Raw genomic sequence first — 19,145 nt, forward strand, 5'->3', positions numbered from 1 at the left:
GAGGGAGAGAAGGAGGAGGAGGAGGGAGAGGAGGAGGAGGAAGAGGGAGAGGAGGAGGAGGGAGAGGAGGAAAAGAGGAGGAAGGGGGAGGAGAAGAGGAGGAGGAGGGAGAGAAGGAGGAGGAGGAGGGAAAGGGGGAAGAAGAAGAGGAGGTGGAGGAGGAGGGAGAAGAGGAGGAGGGAGAGGATGAGGAGGAAGAAAAGGAGGGAAAGGAGGAAGAGGAGGAGGAGGGAGAGGAGGGAAAGGGGAAAGAAGAGGAGGAGGTGGAGGAGGAGGGAGAAGAGGAGAAAGAGGGTGAGGAGGAAGAGGGAGAAGAGGAGGAAGAGGGTGAGGAGGAAGAGGGAGAAGAGGAGGAGGAAGAAGAGAAGGAGGGAGATAGCCCCGCCAGAGGCAGGGATAGCGATTATGTTTGTGAAGTCGCTGGGGCCTGGCTGTAGGCTACAAGCTGACGCTCCTCTACAAGGGCTAGCTAGTGTCTCGGAGTATCTGTCCATCTCTGAAGAGCTAGCACTTCTGTTTGACTGTCATAGTTCTGATCACGCCGAGCACTTGGCAGGCCCCTCACCAGGCCAAGACCTTTATATGAGCCAAACTCCTTACAGCTGTCTTACTGGACCCTTATTTCTTTTTGGTGCTAGTGGGACAGAACCCAGGTCTGGCATGTGCTGAGGTATGCCCTGGCCCCAGACACTGTTGCCACCCTCATTTATAGGACAAGTGTTAGACTGGCTGGCACAGCCAAGACCAGAGGGTAGAACTGGGGTTCAAACTCAGCCAGCTAGTCTACTCCAGGGCCAAGCACGAGCAACTCTGCTCTCTTGCCTGGCATGTGGTGGCTTTTAAGCAGTGGCTGAGGCGGCCCAGGAGCAGCCTTCCCAGGAAGAGGAGGAGGCAGAGAAGAGGTCGCGCTCAGACCTCTGAGAGCTACTCCACGCCCGGTGCTTGTTGCCTGTGGGGTATGCATATGTGGGTTTGTCTGCCTTCAGGAAGGAATTGGGGCACACTCACCTACGATCACCCAGCGACTCTTGACGGCTGCCCATAAGACCCAGCGGTGCAACAGCTCTTGCAGCTGGGCCAGGAGCTGGCCCCTGCTGTTCCCATCAGGGGTGGGCTGCAGACCCTCGCAGTGCACAGAGACCAGTGACACATCTCCCAGCTCTAGAGACACTGCCAGGCAAAGTGGCAGCCAGTCAAAGTCTGAGCCACAGCCTGCCCTCGCCCACACCTACACTGGCAAAGCCCAATGCTAGGTGAGGGTCTCCACTGGCCTTCTGGCCTGGTTCCCCTGAGGCCAGCCTACCCCTGAACGTCCCCCTGGAGGCCAGCCCGCTCTCACCTGGCTCATCCTCAACATTCAGCAAAGGGATGTCATCATCCAGGTAGGGTAGGGGGCCCTGAGCAGGGCCGCCCCCGGTCCGCTCCGGAGCTGTAAACAGGTCCCCAGGAAAATGCAAGGAGCTCTTGCGGCCGCACTTCTGGTGGCAGCTATTGAGGGCAGTGGACAGGCATGAGGCTAGGAGTCAGGGCACCCAGAGAGGATGGGGCAAGGAAATGAGAGGGGCCCAGGCAGCAAACGGCTGCTGACTCGCAGGAGAGGCACCACTGACTCTGAGAGTCAGGGCGGAGTTTCTTCTGGAGCCACCTACCCTCAGCTGCTACTCTCACTCTGGGGACACAAGGGGTCACAGGGGGTGAGAAAGCTGCCCCATGATTCCCTAGGTTAGGGTCCTGCATAAAATGCACACTAAGGAAATGGTGATTTTTAAAGACGTGCATACGTATACCCACCTTCTTCTGTTCACACGCAGCTACACCGCTGCTGCTGAGCAGAGCTTCCCTGCCCCTGTCTAGCCTAGAACTAGGCACACAAGAACCCTAGAGGGTTTAGGGAGAGAGGGCGGGGTGCTGTGGCTACTTAGGATGTGAAGGATGCTCACCTGCTCTGGCAGGAGCTCTCCAGGGGTGCCATGTAGAGGCTCCAGAGGCCCAAGGCCGCTGGCATGGTGAACAACACAGCCAGCCAGCAGCAGGTCACAATGAGGGACATGAACAAGCCGAAGTCATGCACAGCTGGAATCTGTAGCCAGGAGGCAGTGAGGAGAGAGGCATCGTGAGGCTTGGGTGTCTCTATGTCTGGAGACAACCAGAAAGCTGGGTCTCTCCAGACTGAAATAAGAACAGTTTACAGGACAGCAGCACTGGGCCTCAAGGATGCCAGAAGCTGTGCTGGGCACAGGAAGCACTTGCTCCACCTGAGGGCAGAGGCTCTGGTCTACCTGTAGTCATCTGGTCTACCTGCAGTCATGTGGTCTACCTGCAGTCATGTGGTCTACCTGCAGTCATGTGGTCTACCTGCAGTCATGTGGTCTACCTGCAGTCATGTGGTCTACCTGCAGTCATCTGTTCTATCTGCAGTCATGTAGTCTACCCGCAGTCATGTGGTCTACCTGCAGTCATGTGGTCTACCTGCAGTCATGTGGTCTACCTGCGGTCATGTGGTCTACCTGCAGTCATGTGGTCTACCTGCAGTCATCTGGTCTACCTGCAGTCATCTGGTCTACCTGCAGTCATCTGGTCTACCTGCAGTCATCTGGTCTACCTGCAGGCATCTGGTCTACCTGCAGGTATCTGGGAATGGCCAGAGTAAGCAACTGGTAGTGGCCATTACCCAAGACACATCACACAAAACCAGGCTGCAGGTTGATGAAGAGGAAGTCCCCAACAGGGGAAGAAGGGAGCCCCAGAAGTCTCACAGGGACCTGCCCAAGGTTGTGGTGATTGGAGGAAACCCTAACCAATCAGCAGGAAGACCTGAAGTTTGTGAAATCATTTCACCATCTGCTCATCTCAGTCCCAGAATAAATAACCCACTGAGAAACTGAGGTCCAGAGCGGTTTATATGAGTTATGCAGCCAGGACACAAAGTCTCTCAAAGATGTGGTCCTAGATACACAAAGCCCCACTCAGGAATACGGAAGTGGGGGTTGGGGGGAGGAGGAGGGATGGGGAGAGGAAGACTCGACTGTACAAGAGATCAAAATGGGGCCTTTCGTGGTATGAAGAGCTAAGGCCAGGAGTGAGGAGTGCGGAGGCTGTCGGGTTCACCATTTGCCAGCTGTGTGACCATAGAGTCCCTTTACCTTTCTGGGCCCCAGTTTCTGGGCTAGGAAGACAGAGATGGTGACACTTTTATCTTGGGCTGTAAAGATCATATAGTAAAGAGGTTCGGAAATGGTGATGCCCCAGGGCCGAGTCAGAGCGCATATTCACTAACTGGACTGTTGTAACTACCCCACATGTTGGTTGGTCACAGAAACAGAGGGCAGAGTCACAGAAAGGACCTTGAGATGAAGATGCTGGGCGGATGGGAAGTCAGGCTTCACACCTGGGAGAAGACGTTGGCCGCATACGCGGCAGCGGTGGTCAGCGAGGTGAAGAAGGTGGCCTTGCCGGCCGTCTGGATGGTGTGGATCATCCGCAGTTGGGGGTCTTCCAGGTGGGTGGCCTGGCGGTACGTGTTGATGAATACAAAGACATCGTCCACACCTGCAGGAAGAACAGGCCAGGGGGCTGCTCAGCTCAGGTCCCACTTCCGTGTGTCTCAGTTCAGGTGCCAGATGGCTCACCTCTGGCATAATGAGGCCATCTGATAGGCTCCATCCTGACGTCAGGCTCCACCCACCAGACTTCTTGGCTGCACCCAGGGTCTCAGCACCATGCACTAGTCTTTAAGCCCCACCCACCAGACTCCTGGTTGCACACAGTATCTCCAAGCCCCACCCACTGTGGCCAAGCATCACCCAGCATGCACCTTGGCTCCACTTACTGTCTCCAAGACCCACCCATAAAGTCTCAAGTCCCAAGCACCAGCCTCTGTGGCCACGCTGACTGTGTTCAAGCCTCATCCATCAAGGTACCTGACCCCACCCACCACTCTTCCAAAGCTTAGTTTCTTATCTCCCCACCACTCTCATCACCACCCAAAATGCCTTCTAGAGGGGGGAAGGGACAGAGTTCTCAAGTGGGAGTCCCCTGCCATGGCTGGGAGACAACTCACCGATGCCCACAATCACAAAGGCGGCCACTCCATTGAGGATGCCCAAGTACTGGATGCCAAAGACCACATGGTAGAGAAAGAGTGCCACCAGGCAGCTGAGACCGATGCTGGCAATCCCAAAGAAGGACAGGAACACTGGGCAGAGCAAGGAGAAGGGACCATGGGGAGGCCCCTTGCAGAACACAGAACACCTCCCCACCCCCCCGTTCAGTGACCCTGACCTCAGACCCTCATCCTGAGCTCCCCGCACCACCCTGTCTGCTCCTGGCATGGGCAGGGACAATTTGCAGAATTTGAAGCCTTTTGTTCCCAGAGAAGGGGCTGGACAGGCTGGACAGGAGGCCTGTGTGGCAGGCGAAATCATACTTGGAAGTTCTTCCAAGTCCTACTAATCTCTCACACACAGAGAGAATCGTGAGTGTTTTATATTGTGCGTCGCCTGAGGGGACCAGAGGTCCCATGGTGCAGGGCCTATGGTTCACCACTGGATCCTGGTGAGTCAGAACATCGGGCGTTTATCTAGCACCCCAATAGCATTTGCTGCATGGATGATCGCACATCTTGTGCAGTTTTCTATCTCTGCTCACTTGGGCAAGAGCACGTGCCTCCTGCATACACGCAGCAGTTGGGGTAGCTCGTGTATGTGAGCAGGTGATGGCTGCGGGGAGGTGAGCTGCGGGCAGAAGGGCAGCTGCTGTGGTATATAAAGTAGGTTTTTGAATGATCCACAACAGTCTAAAAATATCCCAGTCGCCGGAACACAAAGTTACCACGGTGCCTGAGCACCATTTGGCCCAGCTCTAAGGAACTGGATTTAAGGCTATCCCGGCATCCTTGAACAAGCTGTGTGGGAGGGAAGGTGCGTGGGGAGGGAAGGCGCTGGCTCACGTGAGCCTTCGGAGACGCGGTACCTGAGCAGGAGGTTAAGATGTAGACAAGGGCAGCGATGCAGCTGCTGCTAATGAAGGCAAGGAGCATGTCGTTATTGAAGGTCCGGCGTACCTCATAGTCGAAGAGGTCTGTCCCCCCATAGAGGACCTGGACTTTGCTGGGGGTGGGAGGCCATGGAGAAAGGAGAAAGACAGGAAGGGGATTAAAGATGGCTGCGGACACTTGACTCCCTTCATCAGTGACTCTTTACCTTGGCTGCTCGTCAAAATCACTTTAGTTTCCAAAAGTCCTGATATCTAGGCCCGATGCCAAGCAAATTAAATCATAATTTCTTGGGTGGAGCTGAATCAAGTATTTTTTTTTCCTCCAGATCTCCCAGGTGATTCACTGTGTAGCTGAGGTTGAGAACTACCACTCTACACACACAATAATCACCGACAATCAGCCCCTCCACCATCTTCCGGTTCTCAACTGTCCACGGCGGCCTACAGTCAATCAAACCGGCTCCAGGTAACCCTGTTTCTCTGTGCTACTCAGCGTGAGCTCAAGACAAGTTATTTTCCTCAAGAACCCAGCCAGGATAATCACGCTGTTTTTCTTCTGTGTGTACGTATATGTGGTATGTACATACCTGCTCATGTGTGTGTGTGTGTGTGTGTGTGCACGTGTGTGCACACATGCACTTGCACTTGTGCGGGTGTGGAGGCACAAAGTCAATATAAAGAGTCTCTGTTGAGTGTGCTACAATTCACCGAGGCAGAGTTTGCAACTGAGCGCAGGGTTCTCAGACACAACTAGTGTGGCTAACCAGCTCGCTCTGGGGCCCCATCTCCACTTCATAAGCTTTACAATAATAGGTGTGCTGCCACACTGATCAGTGTTTATGTGGGTTCTGTGGGTATAAACACCGGATCCTGGACCTCACACTCAGGCAATAAATACTCTAGCCACTGGGAAATCTTCCTAACCTCATACCCTCGCACTGTAGTGTGTGTGTGTGTGTGTGTGTGTGTGTGTGTGTGTGTATGTGTGTGTATGCATCCCTGGCTGGCTGGAATGTTCTATGTACCCCAGACTAGACTTTTGTGCTGTGCTGTGCTGTGCTGTGAGTGTGTGTATGTGCATGCATGCTATGTACACACGCCAGGCTAGACTTGAACTCACAGAAGTCTGTCTGTCTCTGCCTTGGATCTGCCTGGGATTTAAGGTCACTACTCCACCCAGTCATTCCAAACTCTTTATTTTATTGTCATGTGAGCCATTTATGTGTGCATGCTCAAGGAAGGTGGCAGATCTGGATCTGGAATTACACATGTTTGTGAGCCGTGGAATTACACGTGTTTGTGAGCCGTGGAATTACACACATTTGTGAGCCGTGGAATTGCACACGTTTGTGAGCCGCCTGGTGTGGATGCTCCAGGAAGGTGGCAGAGCTGGGTCTGGAATTACACATGTTTGTGAGCCTCCTGGTGTGGATGCTCCAGGAAGGCGGCAGAGCTGGATCTGGAATTACACATGTTTGTGAGCCGTGGAATTGCACACATTTGTGAGCCGCCTGGTGTGGATGCTCCAGGAAGGCGGCAGAGCTGGGTCTGGAGTTACACATGTTTGTGAGCCGTGGAATTACACGTGTTTGTGAGCCGTGGAGTTACACACGTTTGTGAGCCGTGGAATTGCACACGTTTGTGAGCCGCCTGGTGTGGGTGCTGAGACTGGAACTCCAGAAGGATACTGCATGCTCTTAACCACGAAGCCACATCTCTGGCACCCAAACGGCTTTAAAATATAAGCAAGAGTGACATTTCTGGCAATGGTGGGAAAACAGCTTCATAGCAGAACTGCCTTATTGCTGCAACCACGAGATATGTGAGAATGTGGCTGGAGAGATGGCCGGGTAGTTAAGAGCCTCATGCTCCTACAGAGGACCTGGTTCGACTCCCGGCACCCATATGGTGGCTCACAGCCATACACAGTCCCGGTTACAGGGGACCCAACAAGCACTCGTGTGGGCACCATACACACATATAGGTACAACATTCATGCACATAAAATAAAAATAAATCTAAAAAATAAAAACCCTTTAAGATATGAGAGGAAATACATGACACAGGACTCTGGACCCCAGAGCACAGAGGACGGCCATCCTCCGAGATAGGAAATAAAGCAGACATTGTGGGTTCCTGGGCTGATGCCTTGATGGCGTGGCCGGACCCAGGACAGCCTCGCAGATCGGTTAGCAGATCCTCTAGCAGCTGGAAAATTCCTCAAACTTAATGAAACCTGTGACCTGTTGACCCAAAGGCCAAACAACTGAGGGGCTGCAGTGCACACCTCAGACGAACCGTTCAGACACTCTCACCAGGAGGAAAACCCGACAGAGGGGAGAAGGCGCGTCACAGACCACAGAACAAAGAGAAGAACGAGGACAGAGTCCTCAGTGTCAGACGCTGGCAGAGCCATATTCTCAGACACTCAGGGGAAGCTCAACCCAGAATGCTATACCCAGACAAACACATTTCAAAAGCAAAGGCAAAAAAAAAAAAAAAAAAAAAAAAAAAAAAAAAAAAAATCAAAAACTCTGTCAGATGTACAAGCCCAAAATTACCTCTGGTACACAGACACTACTGAAGATGCTGAGGGGGCCCCCCTGGCAGAAGGAAGATGACAGTGTGCAGGAAACACTAAGGATAAGATGCACTGTACGTGGAGATGTCACGAGTAAGACATGCAACATTACTTATTGCTACAAAAGAAGACTGGCTACTTAAAAACAATACAGTTGCATGGCTGTCCATAACAAACAGATTGTGGACCACGGCAGTGTAGAGGCCACTGGAAGCACCAAAGGGCATGATAAGGTGATATGGTACCATCTTAAAGGTGGACTGTAATATTTAAGGAGGTATACTACAAACCCTAAAGTAGCCACTAAGAGTTTTGGCTACCAAGAAAAATAAGATTAAAATAAAAGCTTAAGAAATAATTTATTTTTTTTTTTAAAATTCCCATTCCATCTATTCAGCACTAGGTTCTAAAGGTCCTAGCCAGTGCGATCAGGCAAGAAAAGGAGAAATAAAGTGTGTCAGTATTGGAAAAGAAGGTGCAGATCTGTCTTTATCGATATAACAAATGTTTATCTGGGTGGAAAATCCAATGGAATCTTAAAAAACAAAGCAGCAACAACAATAAACCCTAAGTTTAACAAGGTCATAAAACACAAAGGAAATTATAAATTTAAACTAACAGCTGGAGAATAAATTTTAAATGTATACTATTATAGGAGCATGAAAATAGAAAATGCTTACAGATAAAATGAAATCATGTTCATTGGGCCAAAGATGCAATATTTTAAGATATATTTCACATTCAAGATCCCAAGAGACTGACTTTCCTATCTCGTGGTACTTGGGATTGAACCTAGGGCTTCATGCATACAAATCCCGTGCTCTATCACTGAGCAACAGCCTCAGTTATTTTTAATTTTTAAAAACAATTTGAGATAGGGTCTTGATAAATTATCCAGGCAGTCCTTGAACACACTCTTTAACACAGGCTGGACCACTATTTTTCTGCCTCAGCCTCTCAGACATCTTGGGATTACAGATTTGTGCCATCACAGGCCTAACTGGCCATTTACCTATTTCAGAAATAAAGGAGCTGATTCTAAAATTCACCAGGAAATGCAAAAGATCTAGAACAACTAAACTTAAAAAAAAAAATGATCTCAAGACAGACAGGGCAGGGCATCTCAGTGGTAGAGTGCTTGCCTGAGATGTGCAACACCCTGGGCTCAATCCGCATCTCAGTGGTAGAGTGCTTGCCTGAGATGTGCAACACCCTGGGCTCAATCCCTAGCACTGAAGGAAAGAAGCAAACGGAACCTTGGTATGAAGTTATGCTCAGGACTGTGTAGTTCCAAAGTGCACATTCATGGAACAGAACAGAACTTTCAAAGATGGCCACATTTGTGGACAGAAAGTTTTGCCCAAGGTGCAAAGGCACAGAGAAAGAAGAGCCCTTTCAACAAGTGACACTGGGGTTATTGTAAAAATAATACACCTCAGGCCATATCTTGCTACATACTCAAAAGCGAACTCAAAATGAATGTCGTAGTATGAAACAGAAAAACCCACCTGAAAGTGGGCCCAAGCGGACAGCTGACAACATAGAAATTCATACGTGGCCACAGCACAGAGAATAAACATTTGTAGAGTGTCAGCCACAAACAGGACACACCAGGAAGATGGAGAAAGACAGGGTGAGAAGACTTAAAAAAAAAGATTTACTTTAATTTTATGTGTATGAGTGTTTTGCCTGCACGTATGTATGTATGTATGTATGTATGTATGTATGTATGTATCTGTACCATGAGTGTGCAGTGCCCATGGCAACCAGATAGGGTGTCAGAGCCACTGGAATTGGAGTTATAGATGGTTGTGAGCAGCCATGTGGGTCCTCTGCATGAGCAACAAGTTCTCTTAACCACTGAACCATCTCTCCGGTGAGGTAAAAAACTGTACAAGAGGTCAAAAAGGACCAGAGAAACAGTATCTTCTAGACACTATAGGGGCTTTGCACTCAGGACTCGCAGCAGTGTCTGCCTGCACAGAGCTGCACAAGATCAAGCCAGTAAGCATCCCAGCTTGGAAATGGGAAGGACTCGAGTCCCCAGCCCTGGCTAAGCTATGTGCACTGACAACTTCTGGGAGAGGAGAGTCAGTTCTTTTTCAGGGTGTGGCTCCTGGTAGGTCTACTGTACTCAGAGGATGGTCCCACATCCATGAGTATATGATGGCCTCAGTAGGTTGTGAAATCAGAAAGACATTACGTTTGGTGCTGGTGGTGGTGGTAGTGGTGCTGGGAGGAGTTAGAGGAGGAGTTAGGGGAGGAGCGGGACAATGTGATACGTATCCATGTATGAAATTCCCAAAGGACACAAATGTCATTTTCAAGTAGACACAAAATCTGCATCGATATTTCTAAGAAACTAGATGGATGGCAAATATGCTGAGTCTCCTGTTCATTCAGTTTTCATCACCGTAAGGTGGGCAGTTTCCTCTACCCCGTGTTCCCAGCACAATGCTCTGCCAAACCACAGGCCCAAACCAAGGGGACCAGAAGAAGCCAAGGATTAAAAACATTAGCTGAATAAGTCCTTTCTCCTTTAGAAATGTGAGGACAAGATGTCCAGGTCATTACTCATTAGAAAAACGCAACCAGAGACAGCAGAATTGCTATTAGATGCCTATTAGAATAGCCTCATTCATTCATTCATTCATTCATTCATCCATTCATCTATCCATCCATCCATCCTTCCACACATCCTTCCTTCCTCCCTAAATTAAGAACAGTTTAAAAACTGCATTACCTATATGTACTGGTTAATTTTTGTCAACACAACACACTCAAGTCACCTGGGAGAGGGCACTTTAGTTGAGGGAATTCCTCTGTCAGACTGACGAGTAGGCATGTCCTTGGGTGTTTTCTTGATTGTTAGTGTGGAGGGCCTGGTGTGGGCAGTGTCACCCCTGGGAAGTTCCAGGAGGTATGAAAAAGTTGGATGAATATGAGCCAGAAAGCAAGCCAGAAAGCTGCATTCCTCCATGGCCCCTGTTTGGTTCCCACCTCCAGGTCCTTGGTCTCCTTCCATGATGGACTGTCACTGTCCCCAAGTTGGTTAGAGTTAGTGTTTATCACAGTGATAGAAGCAAACTAGAACACTCCACCAAGTTTAAGAGGGGATGTAGGACACCTGGAAATCTCACCCTCACTGGGAACACAAAATGGTACAGGCAATTTGGAAAACTCAGCAAGTCTCTCAAGTTAAACAAATGCCCACCATTCTGGCCTGGTCATTTTACTACAAGGCTTTTTAATCTAAAGCCAAAGTACTTGTTCACAGAAAGAGTTACACACAAACAGTCACTGGAGCTTTATCAGTAAAGGTTGAACCTGGAACCATTGCAAACACTCAGAAATGAGTGAACAGATGGGCAAAATATGGTATGACCACGATTCAGTGCTCAGCAATAAACTGTTGATACATGAGAGAACATGGACACAATTCAAATAAGCTAGAAGGAACAAACGAGTTCCATCAAAAGGGAACACGCTATAAGATATCTTACATACAAAGCTCTTTAAAAGGATGTTACAGCACTTGGGAGGCAGAGGCAGGCAGATTTCTGAGTTCAAGGCCAGCCTGGTCTACAGAGTGAGTTCCAGGATAGCCAAAGATATACTGAGAAACTCTGTCTTGAGAAAAAAACAAAACAAAACAAAACAAAACAAAACAAAAAGGATGGTAGAAAGCAGAAAGTGTGTCTGGATAGATGGCTCAGTAGTTAAGAGTCCAGCCTGTTCTAGTAGGAGGACCTGGGTTTGATTCCCAGGACCCAGCTGAGAGCTGACAGCTGTCTGAGACTTCAGTTCCAGGGGGTCTGATGCCCTCCTCTGGCCTCTCAGAGCACTGCATGCATGTGGTGTCCTTAAACACAAACATGCATAAAATTAAACAAAACAAAACAAATCACTGGAAGTGATGCCAGGGGGGCTGAGAAGTAGAATGCGGTCTGAGCTGGTTATCAGTGGACATAAGGAAACATACTGGGATTTTATGTTCTTGACAGTGGATTTGTCAGGACTAATCAACTTTAAAATGTTAAGTATATACAGTTGGACATATGCCAATCACACCTCACCAAATGTTTTATTTTCTCAACCTCATACATAATAGCCAAGAAGAAAAGATCTCTGACTGTCTTACTTTGATGAATTAGACAATTTTTCTTTGAATAAAAAGCTGAATGTTAAACCAGTCATTTACTGTGTATACATTAATTTATATAACATTTACAGAGAGTATTTTATGGGGAAATGGGCTGGAGAGATGGCTTAGTGCTGGGCTGGAGAGATGGCTTAGTGCTGGGCTGGAGAGATGGCTTAGTGCTTAAAAGCACTTGCTATTCCTGCAGAGGATCTGGGTTTAGTTCCAGCACCCACATGGTAGCCTACTGTCGTATATAACACCAGTTGCAAGGGATCTGATCCCTCTTCTGGACACCTTGGGCACCACACACATAATTCACAGGAATGCATACAGGCAACACACACATAAAATAATAAATTAATTAATCTTTAAAAAAATAAACAAATTAAAAGCAGAGAAAATACAGTCATTTTAAGAGAGCAACAATGGACAGGCTAAATGGCTTAGCGGGTAAAGGTGCTTGCGGCCAAGACAGACAGCAGGAGTTCTGGAATCGACACAGTGGAGAGAGAGAAAAAATTCTAGCAAGTTTTCCTCTGACTTCCACATGCACACAGTGGCACACATGTACACACACACACACACACACTACACACACACTACACAAATGCAATAAAATTTTTAATAAGGAAAAAGAGCAACAAGGAAGATTTCCAGCTGACTTCTCTACAGAAACTGATGGAAGTCATATGACAATGGAGTGGTGTCTTTCAAACAGTAAACGAACACAGCTGCCAATTTGGAATGCCACACAAATGAGACAGATTAGAAAAATGAAAGTAAAATAAAGATTTTCTCCCAGGCAAACAAAACAGGAGTCACCAGCAGCAAACCAGCACTCAGAGAATACTAAAAAGAGATCTTCAGACCCGAGGAAAGTGGTCCCAGAGGGACTCATGAAGCAGGCCGCAGGGAGTAACGAAGGGCAATAGGAAAGATAAAGACAACGCAGATCAACAGAAATGAGCAGAAGCTGCAAGACAGAATGGGCTGTGGGTTTAAAACATGCATACGATTAAAGTGCACACAACCAAACCACAAGGGGACGAAGAACGGTAAATGCCACGCCAGTGTTCTCAGTCCCTGGTGTGATCAGGGAAGCTGTAAAAGTGACGATTCATGTAATTCCGTGCTAAGTCAAGGTGTGTTTTTCTTTCTACTCACGAATAATACAACAATGAAAAGGGTTTTGTGAATTGGAAAGAAGGCATTAAAATCAAGTCCTTGGAGGGGATGTGGCTGACACTTCCTTCGAGGAAGCTGCAGGGTAACAGAAGGGAGACTGGCTTTTTTTTCCTAGGGCAGAGCCTTGAACTTGGTGGCCAAACATTTCAGCTGAGGTAAGTGTTGCTATCTGAAGCGCGTGCCATAGTCAGCTCCTATCAGGTGCCTTTCCTTAAGGTACTTTCATCCAGTCCATCCATCCGTCTGTCCGTCGGTCCATCCATCTAGCCATCCATCCATCCATCCATCCATCCATTCGTACATCTACTCATTCATGCCTTAGGCCAATCTTTACCAAATGGTGCCAGGCACCACACCAGGGCTAGGCTTACAGAAGTGAGCCAGAAACAAGTCCATCTCGAAACCACATCTTTCTTAAATGTGTGTGTGTGTGTGTATGTGTGTGTGTGTGTGGTCATATGTGCATACTACAGTATGCTTGTGGATGTCAGAAGACAACTTGTGGGAATCAGTTCTCTCCTTCTACCTTATTGGTTCAAGAGATTCAACTCAGGTTATCAAGCTAGGTGGCAGGCTCCACTGAGCCATCTTGCTGGCCTCTTAAATGTTGTGTGTGTGTGCACGTGTGTACACGTGTATATGCACGTGTGTCTACTCACATGTGCACATGTGTGTACATGTGTGTTTGGAGACCAGAGATCAGAGATCAACCGTGTCTTCCTGGTATTTTTTCACCTTGGTTTTGTTTTTTCAGATTTATTTTTTTTTATTTTTTAATCTATGTGTATGTGTATGTTTTTGTCTGTGGACATGATTTCAGGTAGCCAGAGAGGCCAGAAAAGAGCAGTGGGTCTCCTGCAGCTGTGAGCTCCCTGGTGTGTGGACCTTCAGGTCCTCTGGAAGGGCGGCAAGCACGCTTCACCGCTGAGCCCTGCACCCATTGTACTTTAATCCACTGAGTCTTACTCAATGAGACGTCTCTTCAGCCCCTGCCCGCACACAACCCCCTGGAAATGCCATAGATCCGAGAGAGAGCTTGCAAGCCTACAGTTCCTAATCCTGGGATTACACCTGGGTTTTATGTGGGTCCTGGGGCTCTGAACACAAACCTTCATGCCTGCACAGCAAGCACATTGCTAACTGAGCCATTGCTCACACATTGCTCACATTGCTCCACAGGCCCTAGCTCCTCTCTACTTCTTTAAAAGAAATATTTATTTTATATGTATGAGTGTTTTGCCTGTGTGATGTATGTGTGAACCATGCATGTGCCCTGTTGACTGCAGAAGCCAGTAGAGGGCATAGGAGCCCCTGAAACTGGAATCGCAGACAAGTGTGAGTGCCACTCGGTGCTAAGAAGAGAATCCAGGTCCTCTATGAGAGCAGCAGGTGTTCTTAACTACCAAACCACCTCTCCAACCCAACTCTCTCTTCTTAATGACCAGAGTGATAGGAGCCACAGTCCCGTCTTACAAGTGGGGACACTCAGGCCCAGAGAAATGAAGCGATTCTGCCCACGGACTCTATGCAGATTAGAGGTAGAGAGGGACAGCTTCCTTTCTGGCCAATCATACCCAATCCCTCTGGGACAAGAGTTTTGGCACTGTCTTCCTCCTTCAAAGCTGTCATGGCTACTACTAATGCACTGATCAAGAAAAGAGACCTTTTGGAGGGACCTGAGGATGTGCCTAACTCTGCCCAAACTTGGAGATAAAGACTTCCTGGGGTTACAGTTGTGAGGAAGGAGACTTTGGGCTTAAGAGGCACTCTGCTGCCTACACACAGGCACACACCGCGGCACACATGGGGTGTGGCTAGACTTCCTACCTAGTGGACTGCTTGGCGAGCATGGCCACATACGTGACCACGAAGCTCTGAAACTTGGCCCTCTGCTCCTCCCAGCGGTCGTCCACTGAGTAATAGTTGGGAAGCGGCGCTCCAAACAGGATCTCACTGCGTAGGAGGGAGCTCTTCAGGTTATCCACGGACAGCCCCTCGTCCACATACCAGTAGAACTCAGGGTGAGTCATGGCCAGCTCTAGGGAGCCTGCAGGAGACAGGAAAACTGGAAGAGCTCAGTGCCCAGCTCCCACCATCCCCCTCTGCCACTGCACCATGCGAGACAGAGGAATGGCTTGGAGAATCCACAGTTCCCTCGCCGGAGCAGGCAGTTCCCTAGGTTTATGCTTTGGTTCCAGTTTGAACCGCACCTAATTCCAAGGCCCAGTCAGTAATCCATAACTCCACCTGCTACACACCCACCCTGCTTCCCACCCAAACACCACTCTTTAGCCTGTCTCACCTACCCAAAAGGTACCTTAAACCTTCACGTTCCTCTTTACCATGGTATTTTATCAACTTGACACAAGCTAGTGTTATCTGGGATGAGGAACCTCAACTGAGGCGACGTCTCCATCAGATGGCTTGTGGGAACATTTTTTTCTTAATTACTACATGACAAAAGAGGACCCAGCCCACTGGAGTCAGTGCTCTTCTTGGGCAGGTACTCCTAGGGTGTTTAAGAAAGGAAGCTGAGCAAACACGCCAGGAGTAAGCTCCCTTCCATGGCCTCTGCTTCAGTTCCTGCCCCTAGGTTCCTGTCTCGAGTTCCTGCCCTGACTTCCTTTGATGAAATAAACCCTTCGCTCTGCAGGTGGCTTGGTCGCCATAGAAACCTAAGACAAATTTCCTTCCAGGTACCCTCAAACCAACCCCACCCCTGAGTCTCACTCCACTTTCTCTTTCTCTGGATTCAACCTAACTCCCTAAATCCCACAATCCCAGTGGGTGCCCTAGTCTGTCGCTTTCTCTCCCTCTCCCTCTTCATATCCAATCCCAGCCGCATATCCCACAGACACCTTGCCAACTGGCCATGCCCTAGCTCAGCATAGCCCCATTCCATCAGTGCACCTGCTCACCCCGGATATCTGCCAGGTCCTGGCCCATGCCGTCGTAGTAGATCTTGCCGCCCCTCTCGGTGGGGAAAAAGTAAGTCATGAGTGAACTAGGCGGGGAGCAGTAGGAATAGGAGCCGAGCGGCAGGTCCTTGAGCACCTCATGCGGCTTCCAGCAGAACTCCCGGAAACCGGGGTGGTCCATGATTTTTCGCTCGATCTCGTGGATTGTGACCAGACGCTCGCTCGTGAAAATGTTGCGCTCCGTGTCTCCGCGTGCTAGAAAGATGAGCTCTATTCGCCAATGCGCGTGTGTCTGGGTGTTGGCGCTCACATAGGTGCGTGAGTAATCCCAGCGCGAGGCACCCCGACGGGCTCGGCTCTGATTGGCTACCTGTCCCTCCAGGGGCGGAGCCTCTCGGCGACGCCGCTCACTCGGATTGGCTGCTGATCTCTGAGTGGCAAAAGTGTCCCTGGGGAGTGAGCGAGAAGCTCGGGATGCAGGTCGAGAATGGTTCCCCAGGTGCAGCTGCTGAAGCTGCTCTGAGATGAGGCGCTGCAGCGTTTCGGAGGTGAAGTCCGCTAGGTCGCGCCTGTTGCGCCCCCAAGATCCAAACTGGGACTTGAGGGCCAGGGCCAGGGCGTCGAAGCGCTGTGACGCCTCGTGGTTGCGTATCTCAAAGGCGTTGTAGGAGATGTCGATGTCCAGGGGCGGGTAGTAGAGGAACATGAAGGCGGACAGCACCATGGGGATGCTGCAACCAAGGAACAGCACCAACCCTGCGCAGCAAGGGTTGGTGAAAGCCCAGCCCAGGGTGCTCCAGAACCCCAAGGTCGGGGGCCTGGAAGGCAGTGTCCAACGTCGCCAGCAGCCCTGTGCTCCAGAGTGCAGTCCTGACCCGGGGACACCCCTGCAGGCTTCATCTGAAGTCTCCTCTTCCTGCTGTTCCTCTTCTAGCCACACATCCTGCAGCAGGGGGTCATCGTCCGAGTCCATGCCCTAGGGGAAAGGGACCGGGTCAGCCGCCTTGAGAGGGGAGGCTTCGTCCAGCCTATGTACCACCAGCAGACACCAGTTCTACCATGGAGGTGCATCATATGTTCACCAGGCTCTAGGGAACCCAACAACATGCGTTCCTACCAGGAAAAACTGCATTGTTCTTTCCCATTAAACCCAGCAAGGTGAGTTTGTCTTTCACGACCAAAGAAAAGGGGGAACTGGGGCTGGAGAGATGATTCCCCGCTTGAGAGCACTGGTTGCTCCTTCAGGAGACCCAGGTTCAATTCCCAGCACCTACATGGCCGCTCATGACTGCTTGTAGCTCTAGTTCAGAGGATCTGACCGTAGGGGGCACCAGGCACACGTATGTGCACATACATACATGCACACGTGTGTGCACATACATACATGCCGACAAAAGTCATGTGTATACATTTAAAAAAGGGTATGTGTGTGTGGGGGTCTGTAAGCCAATTGCAACAGAAAAGACATTTATTTCTTTTGGTGGGTAAAGGCCAGGAAGACTTCTAGCTATGTGTGGTTTTTTTTCAACCTTCACTGCGTTCTCTGTCTTACTTTAGAACTCAAGGCTTCTCTGTAAGAGGTTAAGATGTGGCTCCATAGCAACTGCTTGTGTATAATGAGCAACTGTAAAGGACCTTCAGGAATTTGTCAGAGTAGAGAGACAGAAAATGGTTTCTGGAATCAGATAGGCCCTGGTTTGAGTCTTGGCAACTGGAACACTGGCAAGACTTGGAGCCACCCTGAACTTCAGAGTTATCCTTGATAAAATGGGGTCGGCCATTCCTGCCGCATAGGATTGTGGGGCCAGAAGTGGAAGTACTCTGTGGTCGGTGTAGTATGTTAAGTATCATCTGTCAGCCAATTAGATTCCTTTGTTCCCCTTTGGACTGTGCCAAAGCTAGGTGTCTGCCACAGAGCCCTCAGTATATCCTCAGTTCTTCCCTGAATGGGGCAGCTGCAGTCACTGTTTGTCAAGCTTAGACCACTTAATATGCGGCTCCAGCAACTGCAGCCCTCTGAGCACAGGCAGGGGCTAGGCATCTCTCAGTGAGATGTGAGGACTCCCACAGGGTAATCCAAAGGCCACCTTCGGTATTCCTGGGATTGCCAGCCCCTTGATGGAGGGAGACTCTTAATCCTGCTAGACACCAGGCAGAAAGAGAAGAGGCAGCTGGCCCGAGGCTGTCACACTTCCTACTGGCATTGTCTGGAGCATTTGCCTTCAATTAGCTGGGCAACCCAGGAACAAGAGAGTGCTGTCAGCCAGAGGAAGGAAGGTGTAAGGCCATAGAAGAAGAGAGTGAGGCAGGAGAGTGGGACAAGGGGAGGTGGGTGGAGGAGAGGTAGACACAATAGAAAGAATGACTGAGGCGACTCAGTCCAAGACTTGAAAGAAGAGGGGAAAAAAATCAAGAGAATTGTCCTTTAATGGGGAGTGAAGAAGGAAAAGATGGACTCCACCTCTACCTTCCTGCCTTTTTATTACATTCTATTCTATTCTATTCTATTCTATTCTATTCTATTCTATTCTATTCTATTCTATTCTATTCTATTCTATTCTATTCTAGTTCTCTCCTCTTCCCCACTCTGTGTACCTGTGCATAAACCCATCCGTGGTACCTCCACCTTGTGTAGGTGTGCATATACCCACCCATGGAGTGCACCTGGCATTCAGAGGACACCTTGACAGAAGTCAGTCCTCTCCTTCCACCATGTGTCCCAGGAATTCAACTCAGCCTACGGGCTTGCCTTTACCTCCTACCCCATCTTACCAACACTCTTGTTTGTATATAGGTCAGTGTGTGTGTGAGTTTATGTGCATCATGACTCGGCAGCTGCCCACAGAGGTCACATGTTTTTGGGTCTCCTGGACCTTGAGTTACAAGCAGTTGATGTGGTCGCTGGAAACGGAACCTAGGTCCTCTGAAAGAGCAGTTAGTGCTTTTAACCACTAAGCCATCTCTCCAGCTCTGCCCTTATGGTTTTTTGAGACTGGGTATCACGTAGCCAAAGCTTGCCTCAAACTCTATATAGCTGAGAATGACCTTGAAATCCTGATCCTCCTGCCTCTGCTTCCCAAGTACTGGAATGCCAGTCATGAACTACCATACCTATCTGGCTGATACAATTGGTTTCAAGGTCAGTCTCGCAGTGACTCAAAGCCATATCTAAAACAAAACCCCACTTTTACAGCCAGGAGGTGGGAAAGGAATCCCATACATATTTATTTTAAATATAACCCATTGGGAATGGCTATCACTGTTTCAGAGGATTGTGGGTATCACTGTTTCAGAGGACTGTGGGTATCACTGTTTCAGAGGA

The 19,145-nt window shown here is 49.3% G+C and overlaps 1 protein-coding gene across 2 annotated transcripts in view; it reads right to left on the bottom strand.

Annotated features, from left to right (window-relative positions):
- The window catches only part of Disp3 (dispatched RND transporter family member 3), a 51,128-nt gene that overhangs the window by 16,454 nt on the left and 15,529 nt on the right, over positions 1 to 19,145 (bottom strand). Inside the window, exons 2-9 of one of the 2 annotated variants that reach the window (XM_031379456.1) lie at positions 15,824 to 16,799; positions 14,733 to 14,952; positions 4,972 to 5,108; positions 4,061 to 4,195; positions 3,389 to 3,549; positions 1,941 to 2,080; positions 1,340 to 1,488; positions 1,009 to 1,161 (exon numbers count right to left, since the gene is read on the bottom strand). In XM_031379456.1, coding sequence (XP_031235316.1) covers positions 1,009 to 1,161; positions 1,340 to 1,488; positions 1,941 to 2,080; positions 3,389 to 3,549; positions 4,061 to 4,195; positions 4,972 to 5,108; positions 14,733 to 14,952; positions 15,824 to 16,796 — 2,068 coding nt within the window. In that variant the 5' untranslated portion in view covers positions 16,797 to 16,799. Of the gene's footprint in view, positions 1 to 1,008; positions 1,171 to 1,339; positions 1,489 to 1,940; positions 2,081 to 3,388; positions 3,550 to 4,060; positions 4,196 to 4,971; positions 5,109 to 14,732; positions 14,953 to 15,823; positions 16,800 to 19,145 lie in introns of both variants that reach the window. The other variant, XM_031379455.1, reaches the window with a different exon arrangement.

This window comes from Mastomys coucha, unplaced genomic scaffold (assembly GCF_008632895.1).
Source record: "Mastomys coucha isolate ucsf_1 unplaced genomic scaffold, UCSF_Mcou_1 pScaffold18, whole genome shotgun sequence".
In the NCBI taxonomy this organism is placed as follows: domain Eukaryota; kingdom Metazoa; phylum Chordata; class Mammalia; order Rodentia; family Muridae; genus Mastomys; species Mastomys coucha.